General features: G+C 44.3%; 1 protein-coding gene across 1 annotated transcript in view; it reads right to left on the reverse strand.

Moving 5' to 3' along the window:
- Positions 1–1079: 1079 nt before the first annotated feature.
- Positions 1080–16602, reverse strand: part of LOC126439531 (uncharacterized) — a 220262-nt gene continuing 204739 nt past the window's right edge. Inside the window, exon 2 of the mRNA XM_050090571.1 lies at positions 1080–1348. Coding sequence (XP_049946528.1) covers positions 1080–1348 — 269 coding nt within the window. The remainder of the gene's footprint in view (positions 1349–16602) is intronic.

The raw sequence follows: 16602 nt of genomic DNA on the forward strand, positions 1-16602 counted from the left end.
ACACATAACATACCTTATGCCCAAGATTTATCTTGATCACGAAGTTTAGATCCAAAGTATGGTAGATAAACCTTTTTCACAAAGTCTGTAATGTTTCTTTGGCGTTTTTTAATCACAAATAAAACAAAAACTGTCAGCAGAATTTTTGACTGAGCACATGTAAAGGAAATGGGAAAGTGATGTTAGGTTGACAGTAAACAAAACACCATCTGTTAATACAAGAATAAAACCGATCCTTTTTTTGCCAGAAAATGTTTTTCAGCAGTGCTACCAACGTCATCTACATTCATTACACCTCCTTTTCAAATTATTTTAACTATATAAAAGCTGTTAAATTCTTTAAAAAATCGCTTAATTTAATAAATTTAACTGCAAAGTGTGACGAAATGATGGGTGATACAGTTTTTTAAGTATCATATTTTGATTTCCCACCCTAAAAGACATAAGAATAAGATATTTTCAGCAAAAAAGTTTTTCCATCGTTGGCCTGTGTAATCCACCATTTATGGAGTAGTACGCTTCCATCGTTAACAAATGGTGGAAAGGAAGAAAGAAAATGTGTTAATCCTTTCGTACGCACTAACAGCACAATATAATTAAAGATAAAAATTGTCATTTTTGTAAGTAGGACCCCAAGATTCATAGCAAGAGTTTCGAATAATTTACTGTAGAATAACACACACTAAAGCGACTGACCCTACAGTACCACTCGAACCACGCAACCGACGGCAGACTAGCTACTGCTCAGAGTAATGGATACCTTGGGTACTGCGATGGCGTTGATCATGTCGAACGAGTACCAGTGCAACGACTGTGCTCAACTCCGCAACTACAAGAGTTTCAGCCCCTTCTGTGAACAAGTGTTCACATTTCAGAAAATGCGCGTTGCCGGACCAGTGAATACGGCACTTACTTTCCTTGTGTGAATATTTCTTGAACAAATTGTGCACTACCCGAAACTACCTGTCGACTACAATTTATGAAATATGTAGGTACTTCTGTACCATTGTTTATATAGTGCAAAATGGTGCAAATGGTGAAAGTAGATGCCTATATTTTAATTAGTTACTGGCGTCGTATCATCGCTGTGCAGCAGTAATATTCCCTTTTTTGTCGCGTGCCCCTTCTGCCTCAACAGGGGCGTCGCTACGCTGTGAGCTGTAGCCGGCCGCCAGGGAGACGTGTTGTGTTGTAGCGGCGCAGTGGCTGGGCGGGCCGTTCCTCTGCTCTGCTTTGTGGCACAGCTGGTGTGGTCGCACGACAGCTCTGGCCCCGCACCTGTCCCGGGGGCGGCGGGTGCTCACGCCAGAGCAGAGCAGGCTGTACGGCTCATCGCAGCTCCACGTACCTGCAACAGAGGAGGCATCCAGTGGCTGAAGCCCTTCACCAAGCACGCAGCGCTCAAACGCAATCTACCTTAAACTAGGCGCATACTTAAAAATTATAATCTAAAAGCTGGTTTGCTGCAAGTGAAACGGCAGTAGCATAATACGGAGGTGTGCTCACACTTTATGTAAATGAAAGAAAAAAATCGCAGCACCAAGGAGTTGTGCGACACAGAGGAAAGTTGGTAGGCGTGTTCCTACGTTAGAAAGATGATGTCTATTCAGATTTCGTGCCAGATGTAGAAGAGCGACTTTAAATACACGCTGTAACGGTTGTGAGCATTAGTTACCTTTGAGATTGGACGTGGTGGGTTGATGTCAGCCACAAATGTCTTTAAAGCAACAAAGATGCCATTATCAACAGATCACTGTTCGAACGAGGTCGTGTAGCAGGGTCAGGAGCAGCAGGATGTTCCTTCTCTCATTGAAGGGCAGGATGCAGGTCTGTTGCGTTTCTGATGAAAGCTGGTTGTGCCTAGGGGCCAGCAATGGCCATGTGTTCGTTAGAAGGTGGCCAGTTGAGGGCCTGCAACCAACATGTCAGCGTGCTAGACACACTGGCGCTACACCTGGAGTTATAGTCTGGGGTGCGATTTCGTATGACTGTAGGACCAGCCTCGTGGTCATCCCGTGCACTTTAAGTCTTTAAGAGAGTCTGGAGATTCAACCTGTTGTGCTGCCATTCCTGAACAGCATTACAGGGGGTGTTCTCCAACAGGATAACGCTCGTCCACATACCGCTGTTGTAACTCAACGTGCTCTACAGAGTGTCGACATGTTGCCATGGGCTGCTCGATCACCATATGTGTCTCCAATCTAGCACATATGGGACATCATCGGACGACAACTCCAGCATCATCCACAAACAGCATTAACCGTCTCTCTATTGACCGACCAAGTGCAACAGATACGGAACTCCATCCCACAAACTGACATCCTACCTGTACAAGACAATGCATGAACGTTTGCACGCTTGCATTCAACATTCTCGCGGTTACACCCGTTATTAATGTACCAGCATTTCACATTTTCAATGGCTTATCTCTCGCTTACATTAAGCTGTGATCTTGCAATATTAGTCACTTAAATGTGGTACCTATACAAATGTATTCCCAAAATTTCATTCATCTACATTAATTATTTTTTGGTGTTGCGAATTTTTCCATCGGTGTACTTGATCGACAGAGAAGTGATGTCGTTGGTTAGAAAATACATAAAACCTCATCGACCGCCCTTGACTGGATTGCGAACGAACAGTTGCACAACTGCTGGGCGACGACATACGAGAGGGTCTTTCAGGAGGAATAATAAATATATTAGGAGATGGTAGTACACATTAATTCAAATAAAACCAATTATGCGGGTTGTTCTACATACCTTTACCATCTGATGCTTTTCTGAGGTTAAGGAAAATGTGAAAAATGTAATGGGCCAGATGTGCACCTATGTTAGGGGCTTACACTATGGACAGGAATGCATAATCCCTACACGAAAACAAACATTTTTTTCAACACAAAGTTATGTTTTTTTGGGTACATATATGTTTATTTTCTACCGAGGTGACAACTAGAGGTACAGGTGACGGCACAGTTAGTTTCACTGCTCTAAACCTTATATCTTCTCGAATACTTAGACTTTAAGTAATGGAAAAGGTGCCACAGTTTCTGCTGCAATGCTGTAATGCCACAATGCGGGTTGCATGCACTATCCTGAAGCCTGCTGCAGGTACCCGTTGCTCTGCGCATTACGGCAGAACATGTGGCGCCGTTGCCATACTTTGAAGTCTAGGTTTAGAACAGTGAAAACGAGTCTGCCCTCATTAGTCTAGTTTTCATTTTAAAAAACATAAATTTGTGTTGAAAGTGATGTCTGCTTACGTTTGTGCACTGTAAATTTCAGCCCATTGTGTGAACCACTGACGTAGATGCAACCCTGGCCAATTGCATTTTCGTTTCTGAAATATATGAGGTGTGAAAGTTAGGTGGGACACCCTGTATAAAATAGGTATACATTTTTCATGCGTTGCATAGTTATAGCCGGAAGTAATCCAAACAAATACTGACATAAGCTGTCAATATATATAATTACGTTCAATATATGTAATTACGTTCAAAGATGATTTTTAGCGTTCAGCATCTCAATCGCTAAAAACGGAACCCTTACAGGATTACTTAGTTACCCGACTGTCTGTCTGTCCGTCTGTCTATCCGACGGTTAAGATCGTTTTTCTCAGGAACGGGTAGTGGTACCAGGTCGAAATTTAAGTTACGCAGTAAGGTCTAGGATCCCTTGGCGGTGCGAAAATTAAGCATTTAGGTCAATGCAGTCAAAAGATACGGCAATTATCTCACGCTTTACAACACTCACAAGCTCACTCATAAAAACCAGCAGGGTACTTCCAGTTGACCCAGATTCATGAAATTTGACAGCACGCTCACTGGTACTACATGCACCATGCGTGTGTCTGACAAGCAGTCACTCCTTGCCAGGTGACGCTACTATCTCCTGGACGACTTGATATCGATAGTAGGTCGGTCCCCAAAATGTTCTGGTTGATCAGTGTATAGAGAAATAGTCTGAAGGTGGTTCTATGAATTCTCTGCCAGGCACTTAATTGTGAAATGCATAGTATCAATAAGATGTCTTTCTTGTTCTTTGGTTAAGCTTACAATTGTCATATTTGGCTCCGAGATGTATCTATTTTGGTTCTGATTTGTCATGAAGATAGTTTTCCGGTGGTGGACGGCTGGCCATTATACTTGTGCGTACCGTTTCCAGCCTAAGTCGGTGTTCTCTGCTCTGTTTTCTGCTTTTCCACTTCGAGATAGCATTGTGATCCTCTCCCTTTTTAACTGACACACTAACGACCAGCCAGTACCTAATCGTACTAAGCTTTTCCTATATGCAGACGACGTGGCAATCACAGCACAGGGGAGGACTTTCGAGGATGTAGAGCAGAAGCTGCAGAAAGCACTCTGAGTCTTGTCAGAATATTACCAAAGTAACTACCTTAAACCGAATCCTTGCACGACTCAAGCAAATGCTTTTCACTTTCGATCTCGGCACGCAAAGCAAAAGCTCAATGTTTCCTGAAATAATACCACATTGGAACACACATATAAAAACAGCCTATTCGGGTGTAACGTTGGACAGATCTCTGACATACGAACACAACTGCGAAAAGATCCGTGAGAAGGCAACCTCCAGAAATAATATTTTCAGAAACTCGTAAACAGTAAATGGGGAGTAAAACCTACTGTCCTGAGAACCACTGCACAAGCAGCATGCTTATCTGCAGCTCAATACGCCTGCCTTGTGCAGACCATACCAACTCGCACGAAGAAAATCGACATAAGCCTTAATGGAACATGTCGAATAACAACAGGCTGTATGAAATCCACGACCCTACCGCTTTACAGAGCTGCTGATCTTGCGAGTTCCAGCTCCCGAAGAACACCTCACGAGTTCACAGAGAGGCTCAGACAAACCATCGATGATCGACATCCTCTATTTGGCACTGGATACGAGCCTGGATGCCTGAGATTCCGTAAACGGCTCATAAACACAGCCACTGAAAAGCCACAGGTAGTGTTTGGCGGCCCCACAACATGGAAGACCCTGAGCAGCATAAGAACAGAGGTGGCTTCGGTGGAAACAAACATGATCAGGTGGGGTCATGGTGACGTAGATGACGAAAAGTGCGGTTATGGTATTGTGCAAGACGTGGAACACCTCTTGGCCTTCCATATTGTTCCAACAGATGGGACCTCGAAGATTTTTGTCTGGACAAGAAAGAAGCCCTTGATATACCCAGTAGTAGGCTGAAAGACTATGATTGGTTTCTGGACACGAAAAAAGTAAGTAAAGTAAAGTAAAGTAAAGTTACTGTCAAATGCAGAGAAGACTGTTATATCTGAATCAGTCTCAACCACCACCTCTCATTGATGCAGACGAATGCGTCCTATCCTTCTGGCCAGAAGGCAGGGTCTCCCGGGAGGAAAGTGGCAGTAATGGCCTTACAAAGTACTTTTTGCGTACATATTCAGAAAAAAATAGAATTTGCGTACTCATATACGTTATTGTGACTTCAAAATATTCAATTACAAATGGTATGGAAGTGCAGAACATTTACGCGACTGAAAACGGTACATACCTTAGTAACAACAAATAGTTATTAACCGAAGTCACGCCAAGATCAATTATTACTGTGCAGTTGAGTATACAAGGCAATTAAGAACAGAGTAAATCATGTGTGAGAGCACAATATACGATACGGAAACATACTACGATGTGCAACCACACATTACTGCAATCGCGTGATGTCAGCTTCCTTTCGATGCTAGTATCTCCTCATCTAGAAGTAAATGGATTTAAAAAGATGAGATAATCGCATTTACTCCTAGTTTGTTAAGTTGCAGCACGAATTGTTAGACGACAAGTTAATGATAGAAATAAACAGCTACTTGAATTGCATCACTGCAGACTGCAGTGACAGACCGATTATGTTTATATATGAGCTTTAGCCTTCTCTCCACCTCCTGCAGGTTCGTTATTCTTCCTTTATTAGTCCTGCAGTAATAGACTGCATTTGGATCGATGCTGCAAGCTGTTTACTGCAATACATTTGTTTGAGAGAGGGAGGACGCGTGAGAGTGCAAATCGTGTCAACCGGCGACCAGCATACGTGACTGTATGTCACTTCTAAATACTCAGTCGTATTTCGATCAGTGAGTAGTTACGTGCGTATACTGTACGAATTAATGTCTGTAAACGTTAGCAACCAAATTTGGTGACGCAATTCTCATTTCAAAGCAATTTACGATGCTTTCACGAGCGGAGAATTTGTAAGTATTGTATATCAGCGTCCATTACGCAATGTTTGAAATTGCCAGACGATGAATTATCAGCGTATCGCCAGACGCACAAATTTCCCGCATTACTCTGCCACCACAGAAATCCGCTAGAGTCGCGAAATTAGAATTTCGGAATAAATACAATAAGGGTAGCTCTGATACTTCCCTTGATTGTTGATGGCATTTGTAAAGTGTGAACAAACACTACGAGTTGACCCAAGTGATGTAAGAGCTATGAAAGACAATTTTGTCTGTTACTTGTCTCGTGGACAGTAATGCGCTTTGTCGATTTCCACTCGTATGAGAAAAACGAGCGTCATGTCCATTGGCTTACGTCAGCGATCCCCCACATCTGTTGAAAGCTTGGGCTTTTGTAATTCGAGACAATGTCGACTCTGCACTAACTACTGAGGCGAGAGAAGTCCTGGGATACCTCCTAATATCGTGTTGGGCCTAATTTTTCCGGCGTAGTGCAGCAACACGACGTGATATGGACTCAGACATTGGAAATCCCATAAGAAATATTGAGCCATGCTGCCTCTATAGCTGTCCATAATTGCGAAAGTGTTGCCGGTGTAGAATTGTGCACATACTGACCTCTCGATTATGTCCCATAAATGTTCGATGGGACTCATGTCCCATAAGAAATATTGAGCCATGCTGCCTCTATAGCTGTCCATAATTGCCAAAGTGTTGCCGGTGTAGAATTGTGCACATACTGACCTCTCGATTATGTCCCATAAATGTTCGATGGGACTCATGTCGAGCGATCTGGCTAGCCAAGTCATTCGCTGGAAATCTCCAGAATGTTCTTCAAACCAATCTGCAACAAACATTGGCCGGTACAAGGCGGAATGTCATTCATAAAAATTCCACGTAAACACAGCCCACACCATTATGGAGCCACTACCAGCTTGCACAGTGCCTTGTTGACAATTTGGTCCATGGCTTCGTGGGCTCTGCGCCACACTCGAACTCTACCATCAGCTCTTACCAACTGAAACTGGGACCCATCTGACCAGGTCACGGTTTTCCTGTTGTCTAGGATTCATCCGATATTGTCAAAATCCCGGGAGAGACGCTGCAGGCGATATCGTGCTGTTAGCAAAGACATTCTCGTCGGTCGTGTGCTGCCATTGCCTATTTACGCCAAATTTCGCCGCACTTGACTAACGGATAGGTTCGTCGTACATTGATTTCTGCGGTTATTTCATGTAGTGTTGCTTGTCTGTTAGCACTGACGACTCTACGCAAATGCCGCTGCTCTCCTTTGTTAACTGAAGTCCGTCGGCCACTGCGTTGTGCGTGATGAGAGGCAATGCCTGAAATGTAGTATTCTCAGCACACTCTTGATGCTGTGGATCAAGGAATATTGCGTACCTTAATGATTTCCGAAATGGAATATCCCCTATCCAATTACCATTTCGCATTCAAAGTCTGTTAACAACCTAATCCACAGTTATGATTACACAACATCTGCAGCATGCTCCTGTACCTTCGGGTTAGAGAATGAAAAGTACTGAAAAACGATATGTGGAGACACTTACATTGAATAGCTATTTCTTTGTTGAAGCTACCTTGTAATGTGTCATAAATAACAGCTGGGTAACTAAAAGCAATCAACATACGCAGATAGATACGTGTGCTGAGGCTGACACACTAAATTTTATCCAAGTTAATTGTTACAGAGCGATTCGTATTGTGTGAAACGATTGCATTTTACATTCTGCAAAACATGTGTACACTGAACAGCCAAAAAAAACTGGTACACCTGCCTCATCTCGTGTAGGGTCCCCGAGAGCACGCAGAAGTGCCGCAACACGACGTGGCACGGACTAGACTAATGTCTGAAGTAATGCTGGACGGAATTGACACCATGAATCTTGCAGGGCTTTCCATAATTCCTTGAGATTACCACGAGGTGGAGATCTCTTCTGGACAGCACGTTTGCAAGGCATCCCAGATATGCTCAACAACGTTTATGTCTGGGGAGATTTTAAACTCAAACGAGTGTTCCTGGAGCCACTCTGTAGCAATTCAGGACGTGTGGGGTATAGCGCTGTCCTGTTTGAACTTCCCAAGTCTGTCGGAATGCACAATGGACATGAATGGATGCAGATGATCAAACAGGATGCTTACGTACGTGTCACATGTAGTATCTAGACGTATCAGGCGTCCCATATCACTCCAACTGCACACGGCCGACACCATTACAGAGCCTCCACCAGCTTTAACAGTCACCTTCTGACACCCATGAATTCATGAGGTTGTCTCCATACCCGTACAAGTCCATTCGCTCGATACAGTCTGGAACGAGAGTCGTATGACCAGGCAATATGTTTCCAGTCATCAACAGTCCAATGTCGGTGTTGACGGGCCCAGGCGAGGCGTAAATCTTTGTGTCGTGCAGTGAAAGGTGCACGAGTGGGCCTTCGCCTCCGATTATGTTTCGTTGAATGGTTCACAGGCTGACACTTGTTGATGACCAAGCATTGAAATCTGCAGCAATTTGCGGAAGAATTGCACTTCTATCGCGTTGAACGATTCTCTTCAGTCATCGTTGGACCCCTTCTTGCAGTATCTGTTTCCGGTAGTAGCGATGTCGGAAATTTCTTGTTTTACCGGATTCCTGATATTCAAGGTATACTCGTAAATGTTCGTACGAAAGAATTCCCACTTCATCGCTACCTCGGCGATGCTGTGTCCCATCCCTCGTGCGCCGACTATAACACCACGTTGAAGCCCTTATATCTTAATAACCTGCCGTTTTAGGAGCAGTAACCGATCTAACAACTGCGCCAGACACTTTTTGTCTTACATAGGCGTTGCCGATAGCAGTGCCGTTTTCTGCCTGTTTACATATCCTTCTGCACATATCAAAAAAAGTTTTGCATCACCCCGGTTCCGAGAGTTCCGGAACCTGTACTGAAAATTTGAATAGAGATCAACATAAACATCATTTTGGCCCTTTTTATTGCTCATGAAAACCACACATTGCATGTTGTACCACCATACAGCGAGACCTTCAGAGGTGGTGGTCCAGGCTGCTGTACACACCGGTACCTCTAATAGACAGTAGCTTGTCCTCTTGCATTGATGCAAGCCTGTATTCGTCGTGGCATACTGTCCACAAGTTCATCGAGGCACTGTTGATCCATATTGTCCCACTCCTCAACGGCTATTCGGCGTAGATCCCTCAGAGTGGTTGGTGGGCCACGATCCCAGAATTATTCGATAGGCTTCATGTCTGGAGAATACGCTGGCCATTCTAGTCGAGCGATTCCGTTATCCTGAAGGAAGTCATTCACAAGATGCGCCTGATGGGGGCGCGAATTGTCGTCCATGAAGACGAGTACCCCGCCAATACGCTCCCGATATGGTTGCACTATCGCTCGGAGGATGGCATTCACGTATCGTACAGCCGTTACGGTGCCTTCCGTGACCACCAGCGCCGTACTTCGGCCCGACATAACGCCACCCCAAAACAGCAGGGAACCTCCACCTTGCTGCACTCGCTGGACATGTGTCTAAGGCGTTCAGCCTGACTGGGTTGCCTCCAGACACGTCTCCGACGATTGTTTGGTTGAAGGCAAATGCGACACTCTTCGGTGAAGAGCACGTGATGCCAATCCTGAGTGGTCCATTCGGCATGTTGTTGGACCCATATGTACCGCGCTGCATGGTGTCGTGGTTGTGAAGATGGACCTCGCCATGGACGTCGGAAGAGAAGTTGCGCATCATGCAGCCTATTACGCACAGTTTGAGTCGTAACACGACGTCCTGTGGCTGCACGAAAAGCATTATTCAACATGGTGGCGTTGCTGTCAGTGATCCTCCGAGCCATAATCCATAGGTGGCGGTCATCCACTGCAGTAGTAGCCCTTGAGCGGCCCGAGCGAGGCATGTCATCGACAGTTCCTGTCTCTCTGTATCTCTTCCATGTCCGAACAACATCGCTTTGGTACACTCCGCGACGCCTGGACACTTCCCTTGTTGAGAGCCCTTCCTGGCGCAAAGTGACAATGCAGGCCCGATCGAACTGTGGTATTGACCGTGTGGGTATGGTTGAACTACAGACAACATGAGCGACGCACCTCCTTCCTGGTGGAATTATTAGAACTGATCGGCTGTGGGACCCCTTTCCTCTAACAGACGCTGCTCATGCACGGTTGCTTACGTCTTTGGGCGAGTTTAGTGACATCTCTGAACAGTCAAAGGAACTGTGTCTGTGATACAATATCCACAGCCAACGTCTTTCTTCAGGAGTTCTGTGAACCGGGGTGATGCAAAACTTTTTTTGATGTGTGTACTTGAATACGCACGCCTATACCAGTTTATTTGGCGCTTCAGTGTAAGTGTTCGTAAGTATGTCAATACCTTGTTCCAAAATTGCATTCTGAACAAAGTCGTTGCACTTAAAGATGGAGCGAATTATTCCTAGATCCGAAGAACTTGCAGTTCCGTACTTGTAGGCATTTGCCTGGACATTTTGCTGATTTAGTTGCAATTGAAGAAGAATCATAACCGGTGCCATATAAACTTGTAGAGCCTACTGTGGTGTCACCGCCAGACACCACACTTGCTAGGTGGTAGCCTTTAAATCGGCCGCGGTCCGTTAGTATACGTCGGACCCGCGTGTCGACACTATCAGTGATTGCAGACCGAGCGCCGCCACACGGAAGGTCTAGTCTACAGAGACTCCCTAGCACTCGCCCCAGTTGGACAGCCGACTTTGCTAGCGATGGTTCACTGACTACAGACGCTCTCATTTGCAGAGACGACAGTTTAGCATAGCCTTCAGCTACGTCATTTGCTACGACCTAGCAAGGCGCCATATTCAGTTACTATGTCTTCTGAACAGGTAATATTGTGAATTATGTACCGTCAAGAGCGACGTTCATCATTAATGGATTAAAGTTAAGTATCAAACTAATTACGTCCGCTTTCTGCATTCTAATTCCTTGTCATGTTCCAGACCTCACGTCAGTATAGTTCTTCCCTCCTCACGCCAGCCTGCGTGAGCTAAAACGCGTGCATTTCGGCCTCCTCTCGTAACACGGGGTTGGGTCTTCTGCCAACACAACACCTACTATCATACTATACTTTTTCTGGAACGTGTTCCAAACTGGTGCTCGAATATTAGCATTTAGTTTCAGCGCCAAGTTCTGCATTCGCGGTTCGGGCCAGGTTCGCCGTGTAGTTTATTCAATTTATTTTTATTCGACATCTGAAGACATCCGCGGAGGTTGAGCGCGCAAAAAAGTCCGTGCGGCCAGGAGTTGCGCGGTGCACGCGACTGCAGGGGGCGGCGGCCGCCGCTGCCACAGGCGGCCGGGGCCGCGCCGTGACGCGCCGGCGACGAATCCAATCAGCGGACAGGCCTCAGCAGCCGCTGTTCGGCGCGCGGTGTCGGCCGTCCTGGCGCGGAGAGCGTTCTTTCAGCGTCCCTGCACGTCTGGTCACTTCTGGCACATACATGTTCTTCTTTTTCTTCTTCTTCTTCTGCTTCAACTGCGCAATGCTTTTACCAGGTTGATAAATCCCATAAAAGTGTCTTAATTTTGCTTTAGTCTTACTTACGAATCGTGCACAGCCTGAGGTGCTCCCTTGTCTTTTGGCCTTCAGTTTGTTCCTCCACAAAAACCTGCGATCTCTTCATCTACAAACATACTCCGCAAACCACCATACAGTACCACTGCTAGTCATTCCCTTCCCTCTTGGAGCGAGGGAATATCTGCCTACATGCCTCCGTGCGAGCTATGATTTCTCTTGTCTTCGCTGCCCTTACCCGGAATGTACGTTAGTGGGAGCAGAACCATTATGCAGTCTGAAATGATAATTAAATGAAGACCCTAAGCTGTCGACAGGCTTTGATATACATCAACAGGACAGTCCAAAATGTGTGCCCCGACCGAGACTCGAACCCGGGATCTCCTGCTTACATGGCAGACGATTTATCCATCTAGCCATCTAGCCACCGAGGGCACAGAGGATAGTGAGACTGCAGGGATTTATCCCTTGCACGCTCCCCGTGAGACCCGCATTCCCAACTTAATATGCACATACTACATTCTTAGTGGCCCTACCCATTACACTCATTACTCGCGGCAGACAACCTTACCGATTTCCGTAAGAGTTCGGGCAAAGCGTGCGCGCATCCAGTACAGAAGAAGAAGGTCAACGGCCGGTTAGCCTTAACCATATGAAGATGGTATCTGTTCTTTCGGACATCTTCATATTATGGAGTCTGTCCCAAACGCCAGTACTCTAAACTTTCGAAATAGTTTTTCACGATAAGAACTACTTCCCCAAGGATTCCCATTTGTGTTTACTCACAGTGTTGATAGAATGTACTGATAACAAATCTAGCAACAGTCCTCCATGTTTTCTTCTATAATGACCTGATGGGGGTCCCAGGCACTCTCGAACAGTACTCAAGAATGGGTCGCACAAGTCGTCTCTTCATACGTCTTCCCTCTCATATTGGTTATAATCTGAAGAAAAATCTGCTAGTATTTCATTGTCTGTCATTTCTGTATCGTCAGAGCAGTTATTGCGGCAGTTACTTGTTTTCTCCTGGAGCAGTTGTAGACGAAGTTTGTTCATTCGGAGATCACGTTTTAAAGGATATTTAAATATAAATATTTAAATATTTAAATATTTAAATATAAATATTTAAATATAAATAATAATATAACACGTTCATCACGGCTGAAGACATATTCTAATGTAACACTATACGCCCTGAAGTTTAAGAAGAAAGAATACATAACTCTTGCATACAGGCGTTTACATTTTTGCAAGTCTAGTTTATCAAGGATGAGACAGATGGCATTATACAGGGTGTTCGGAAATTCCCGTTACAAACTTCTAAGACTTGTAGAGGGGAATGAGAGTGAATTATTTTCAAATGGCACCCGTGTCCGGAAACGTACCGTTTTCGTGCTATATCCATTTCAAAAGATGTCGGTAACGTAACCACAAGTGCCTTTAGGCGACACCGTCGCATCCCTTGTTTAACAATTCCGTCCACTAATAGCCAAAAAAATTGCTCTTGTACTCGTTGACGGGTTTTCTTAAACGGCCTCTCCTAATTCTGGCGCGTGACGTCTACTTGGAGCACCAGAGTCACGCATGCTGACGGTGAAGATACCCTTCTCGAAGCCGTTACGTAATTGTGGAGAACGATCTTGATGAAGGCGACGAACAGCTCTTCCATTACGTGAGCGTCGCCATTCAGAAAGATCACGTCGATGTATTCTGCAAACGTGTACTCAACCATGTTGCTCAACACTCATAAACACATGAATAGAGACAGAGAGGTAGGACAGAAGTTAAATAACATCAGCCGATCCGACGTAACCACCACCCACCATGACTGCCCTGTTGCTTACCTACTTATCAAACATGTTTTCAAACGGTCGTAGCACAGAGTGGTACATTTCCGGGAATCGGTTCCTATTCAAAATATTATGTACTCACTCCACTCTACAAGCGTAGAAGTTTGTAACGGGAATTTCCGAACGCCCTGAAGTGCGGATCATCTCGCCATCTACCTGAAGTAATTTCAGGAAACCACACTGCTGTGGTAAATCTGAATGGCTGAATGGAGATTACAGTCTCCATCCTCCCAAATACAAGGTCAGTCTGCTTGAAACAGCGCAACCACATTCGGTTTAGCCCTAATTTACAATATTGCTTTCTTCATACATTCACGCAAAGAAGTTACCTAGTAAAATGAAAAGCAAGTACTAGACTGTTCATTCATTTTCCAACGTTCATCACGGCTGAAGACATATTCTAATGTAACACTATACGCACTGTCAGCTGACATCACGATCATGACAACGACATTTGGTTTCCATTTTGTGTACCACAACTTCCCACTAGCTTTCCTGAGAAACTGAGTCAGCATCTGCCAATTATGAATGACATTTCCAGCTTAGAAGAGGGTTAGATGTTAGTATTATCCACTGCACACTTCGATTAAATTTTTTTCCAGAAATGAGAAAAAAACCAAAGCTCAAAAATGAGTTGTGAATTCACAAAGGTATTTATTGTCAGTTACTTGTGTTATATATTCTTTTACGAAATCCCTATTATGTATAGAATTTACTGCTTAACATGTACTTTTTAACTGCCTTTTAAATACGTCCTTTTCAGTAATCTAATATCCTTATGTAAGTTATTGCAAAATTTTATTTCTTGATATAAAACGCCGTTTTGAGTTTTATGTTTATTTTTTTCTCGGTAAATATAAGTTCGTTTTAGATCCTATTTCACGGTCATGGACAGAGTTGTTGTGCAGTAATTACAAAAGAAACATTATGTTCATAACTGATTCGCAAACACTCTAACACGATAAAGTTAAAACGACTAGTGTTTTGAACCTTATTACTGTTATTACTTTTATAGCCCTTTTCTGTAGTTTTCGCATTTGATCCCCAGAAAATAACTCCTTAGCTAACGACTGAGTATAAGAGTTGCGTGTAATTAAAAGGCAGTAGCTGTTACACAATGCTGATATCACCCTAAGGGCATCACATTCTGATGACATTCTGTCTTTATGTGTTGATACAACTTCAATTGACAATCTATATGGCCTAAATTTTCTTTCAGTTAGCTTACGCTTTGGTTTAAGAGTAGAAAGATCATTGTCTTAAATAACTTTATTCTTATGTATTGCGAGTTTTCTTCTTGAAATTGTAATGCATACGGACAGACATATGTTCAAATCTAGACAGCCTTACATCAATATCTTTATAACTAAGAAGTTTGAAAACCTCTGGCCGAAATACAGCTAAAAGGAACCTTATTTTGTGCCAACGAGTCACCTTTTGAGAACGCTCGCCCAGGGGAAATCAATACCAGATAAAGATCTCAGCGATCCGTGAGAAGCGATGGATCTCCGATGTGGCCAGAGATGCTTTTCTCTCTAAAGCGATGAGCCGACTTTCCAGCGCCGACTTTCCAGTGAAGTTTTTCGCGGGGTGAGTAACATCTGGACTAAAAATCTGCAAGAGAGTTCCTTACAGATTCATCTAAAAGAAATAGCAGAGTTGGAGAAGTCAGGACGCCAGTTTCCGAGAAATGCAGACGTGTAGACGACTATATTTGGTGAAGTATGAAACTTAGCTGAGGGGCGGGAGAGTAGCTCGAAATTGCTTAAGAACTGTGTAAATGGGTGAGTAACGATTGCTTAACGTTGCAAAAACTTTGCTAGGAGGGCAGATATTGTCTTATTAACAAAAACATCGTTCGCCAGCGTTTTGAAGAAACTTTTTCATGGGCACATAGGAACCGTGAAAGAAAGAACTCGGTATAAGAGGAGAATGCCTTCAGTTTAGGATACGATGGAGAATGAACTTCATTTCGGGGTACGGTGGAGAGCACTTCTTCTGGGGATCGTGATGAGAGACAGAGAACGGAATGACAGAGAGCACGCTTTTTCTAGAGGTACGATAGTGAGCTGATGTATTGCAGTCTGCTGTAGATCACAGCGTCCGCTACTCTCCATGCCACTGAGCGTTGAATATGGCGAGAAATCGCTGCTTGGGTGAGCAGAGTATGAGAATTACCGTGCGTTTCTAGGCGCATTATTAGGATTAGCAACGTTTTGCGAATCTAACACCTTTTTCGAGTGACTGATTGCTCATTCATCCCTTGAACAGCAATGTCGTATTCTTCTGGCAGTCACTGTGTGTCCATCACGGATTTATCTTCGCATAACTCATGCGCAGATTACAGTTTCATCACATTCACTTAAGCTCTCCAGCCTTTGCCAGGACATTCAAGTGTTAGAGTTGTATTGCCCGCCGGAGTGGCCGAGCGGTTCTAGGCGCTACAGTCTGGAACCGCGCGACCGCTACTGCCGCAGGTTCGAATTCTGCCTCGGGCATGGATGTGTGTGATGTCCTTAGGTTAGTTAGCTTTAAGCAGTTCTATGTTCTTGGGGACTGATGACCGCAGCAGGTAAGTCCCAAAGTGCTCAGAGCCATTTTTTTTTTCGCATTGCCCCATGTCAACAATTGTTAATTTTCTTATTCTCTGCCTTTCTCACGATCATACAGATCTTGTAATAATTTGCTATTCGTGTGTCTTGGCAGGAACTTCGTGAAAAACAGGGGTTGATATGGACCAATGTTGTATTTCATAGTAGTTTATCACTCGGCTTGTTATGTTTCGTGAAGTGAAAAGCCACGTTTTATGTTAGATAGGGCCACCCCTGACCTATTAGTTATCCGTTGCACAAGAGCTTTTCAGCTTTTATTAAATGGCGGTGAGCCAATGGGCATGCGAATGAATCTGAAATCCGCAGAGGCACCTCTAGCTCAGCTGCGCTGTCACACTACGTAAATGAAGTA

This window comes from Schistocerca serialis, chromosome 1 (genome assembly GCF_023864345.2).
Source record: "Schistocerca serialis cubense isolate TAMUIC-IGC-003099 chromosome 1, iqSchSeri2.2, whole genome shotgun sequence".
Taxonomy (NCBI): Eukaryota; Metazoa; Arthropoda; class Insecta; order Orthoptera; family Acrididae; genus Schistocerca; species Schistocerca serialis.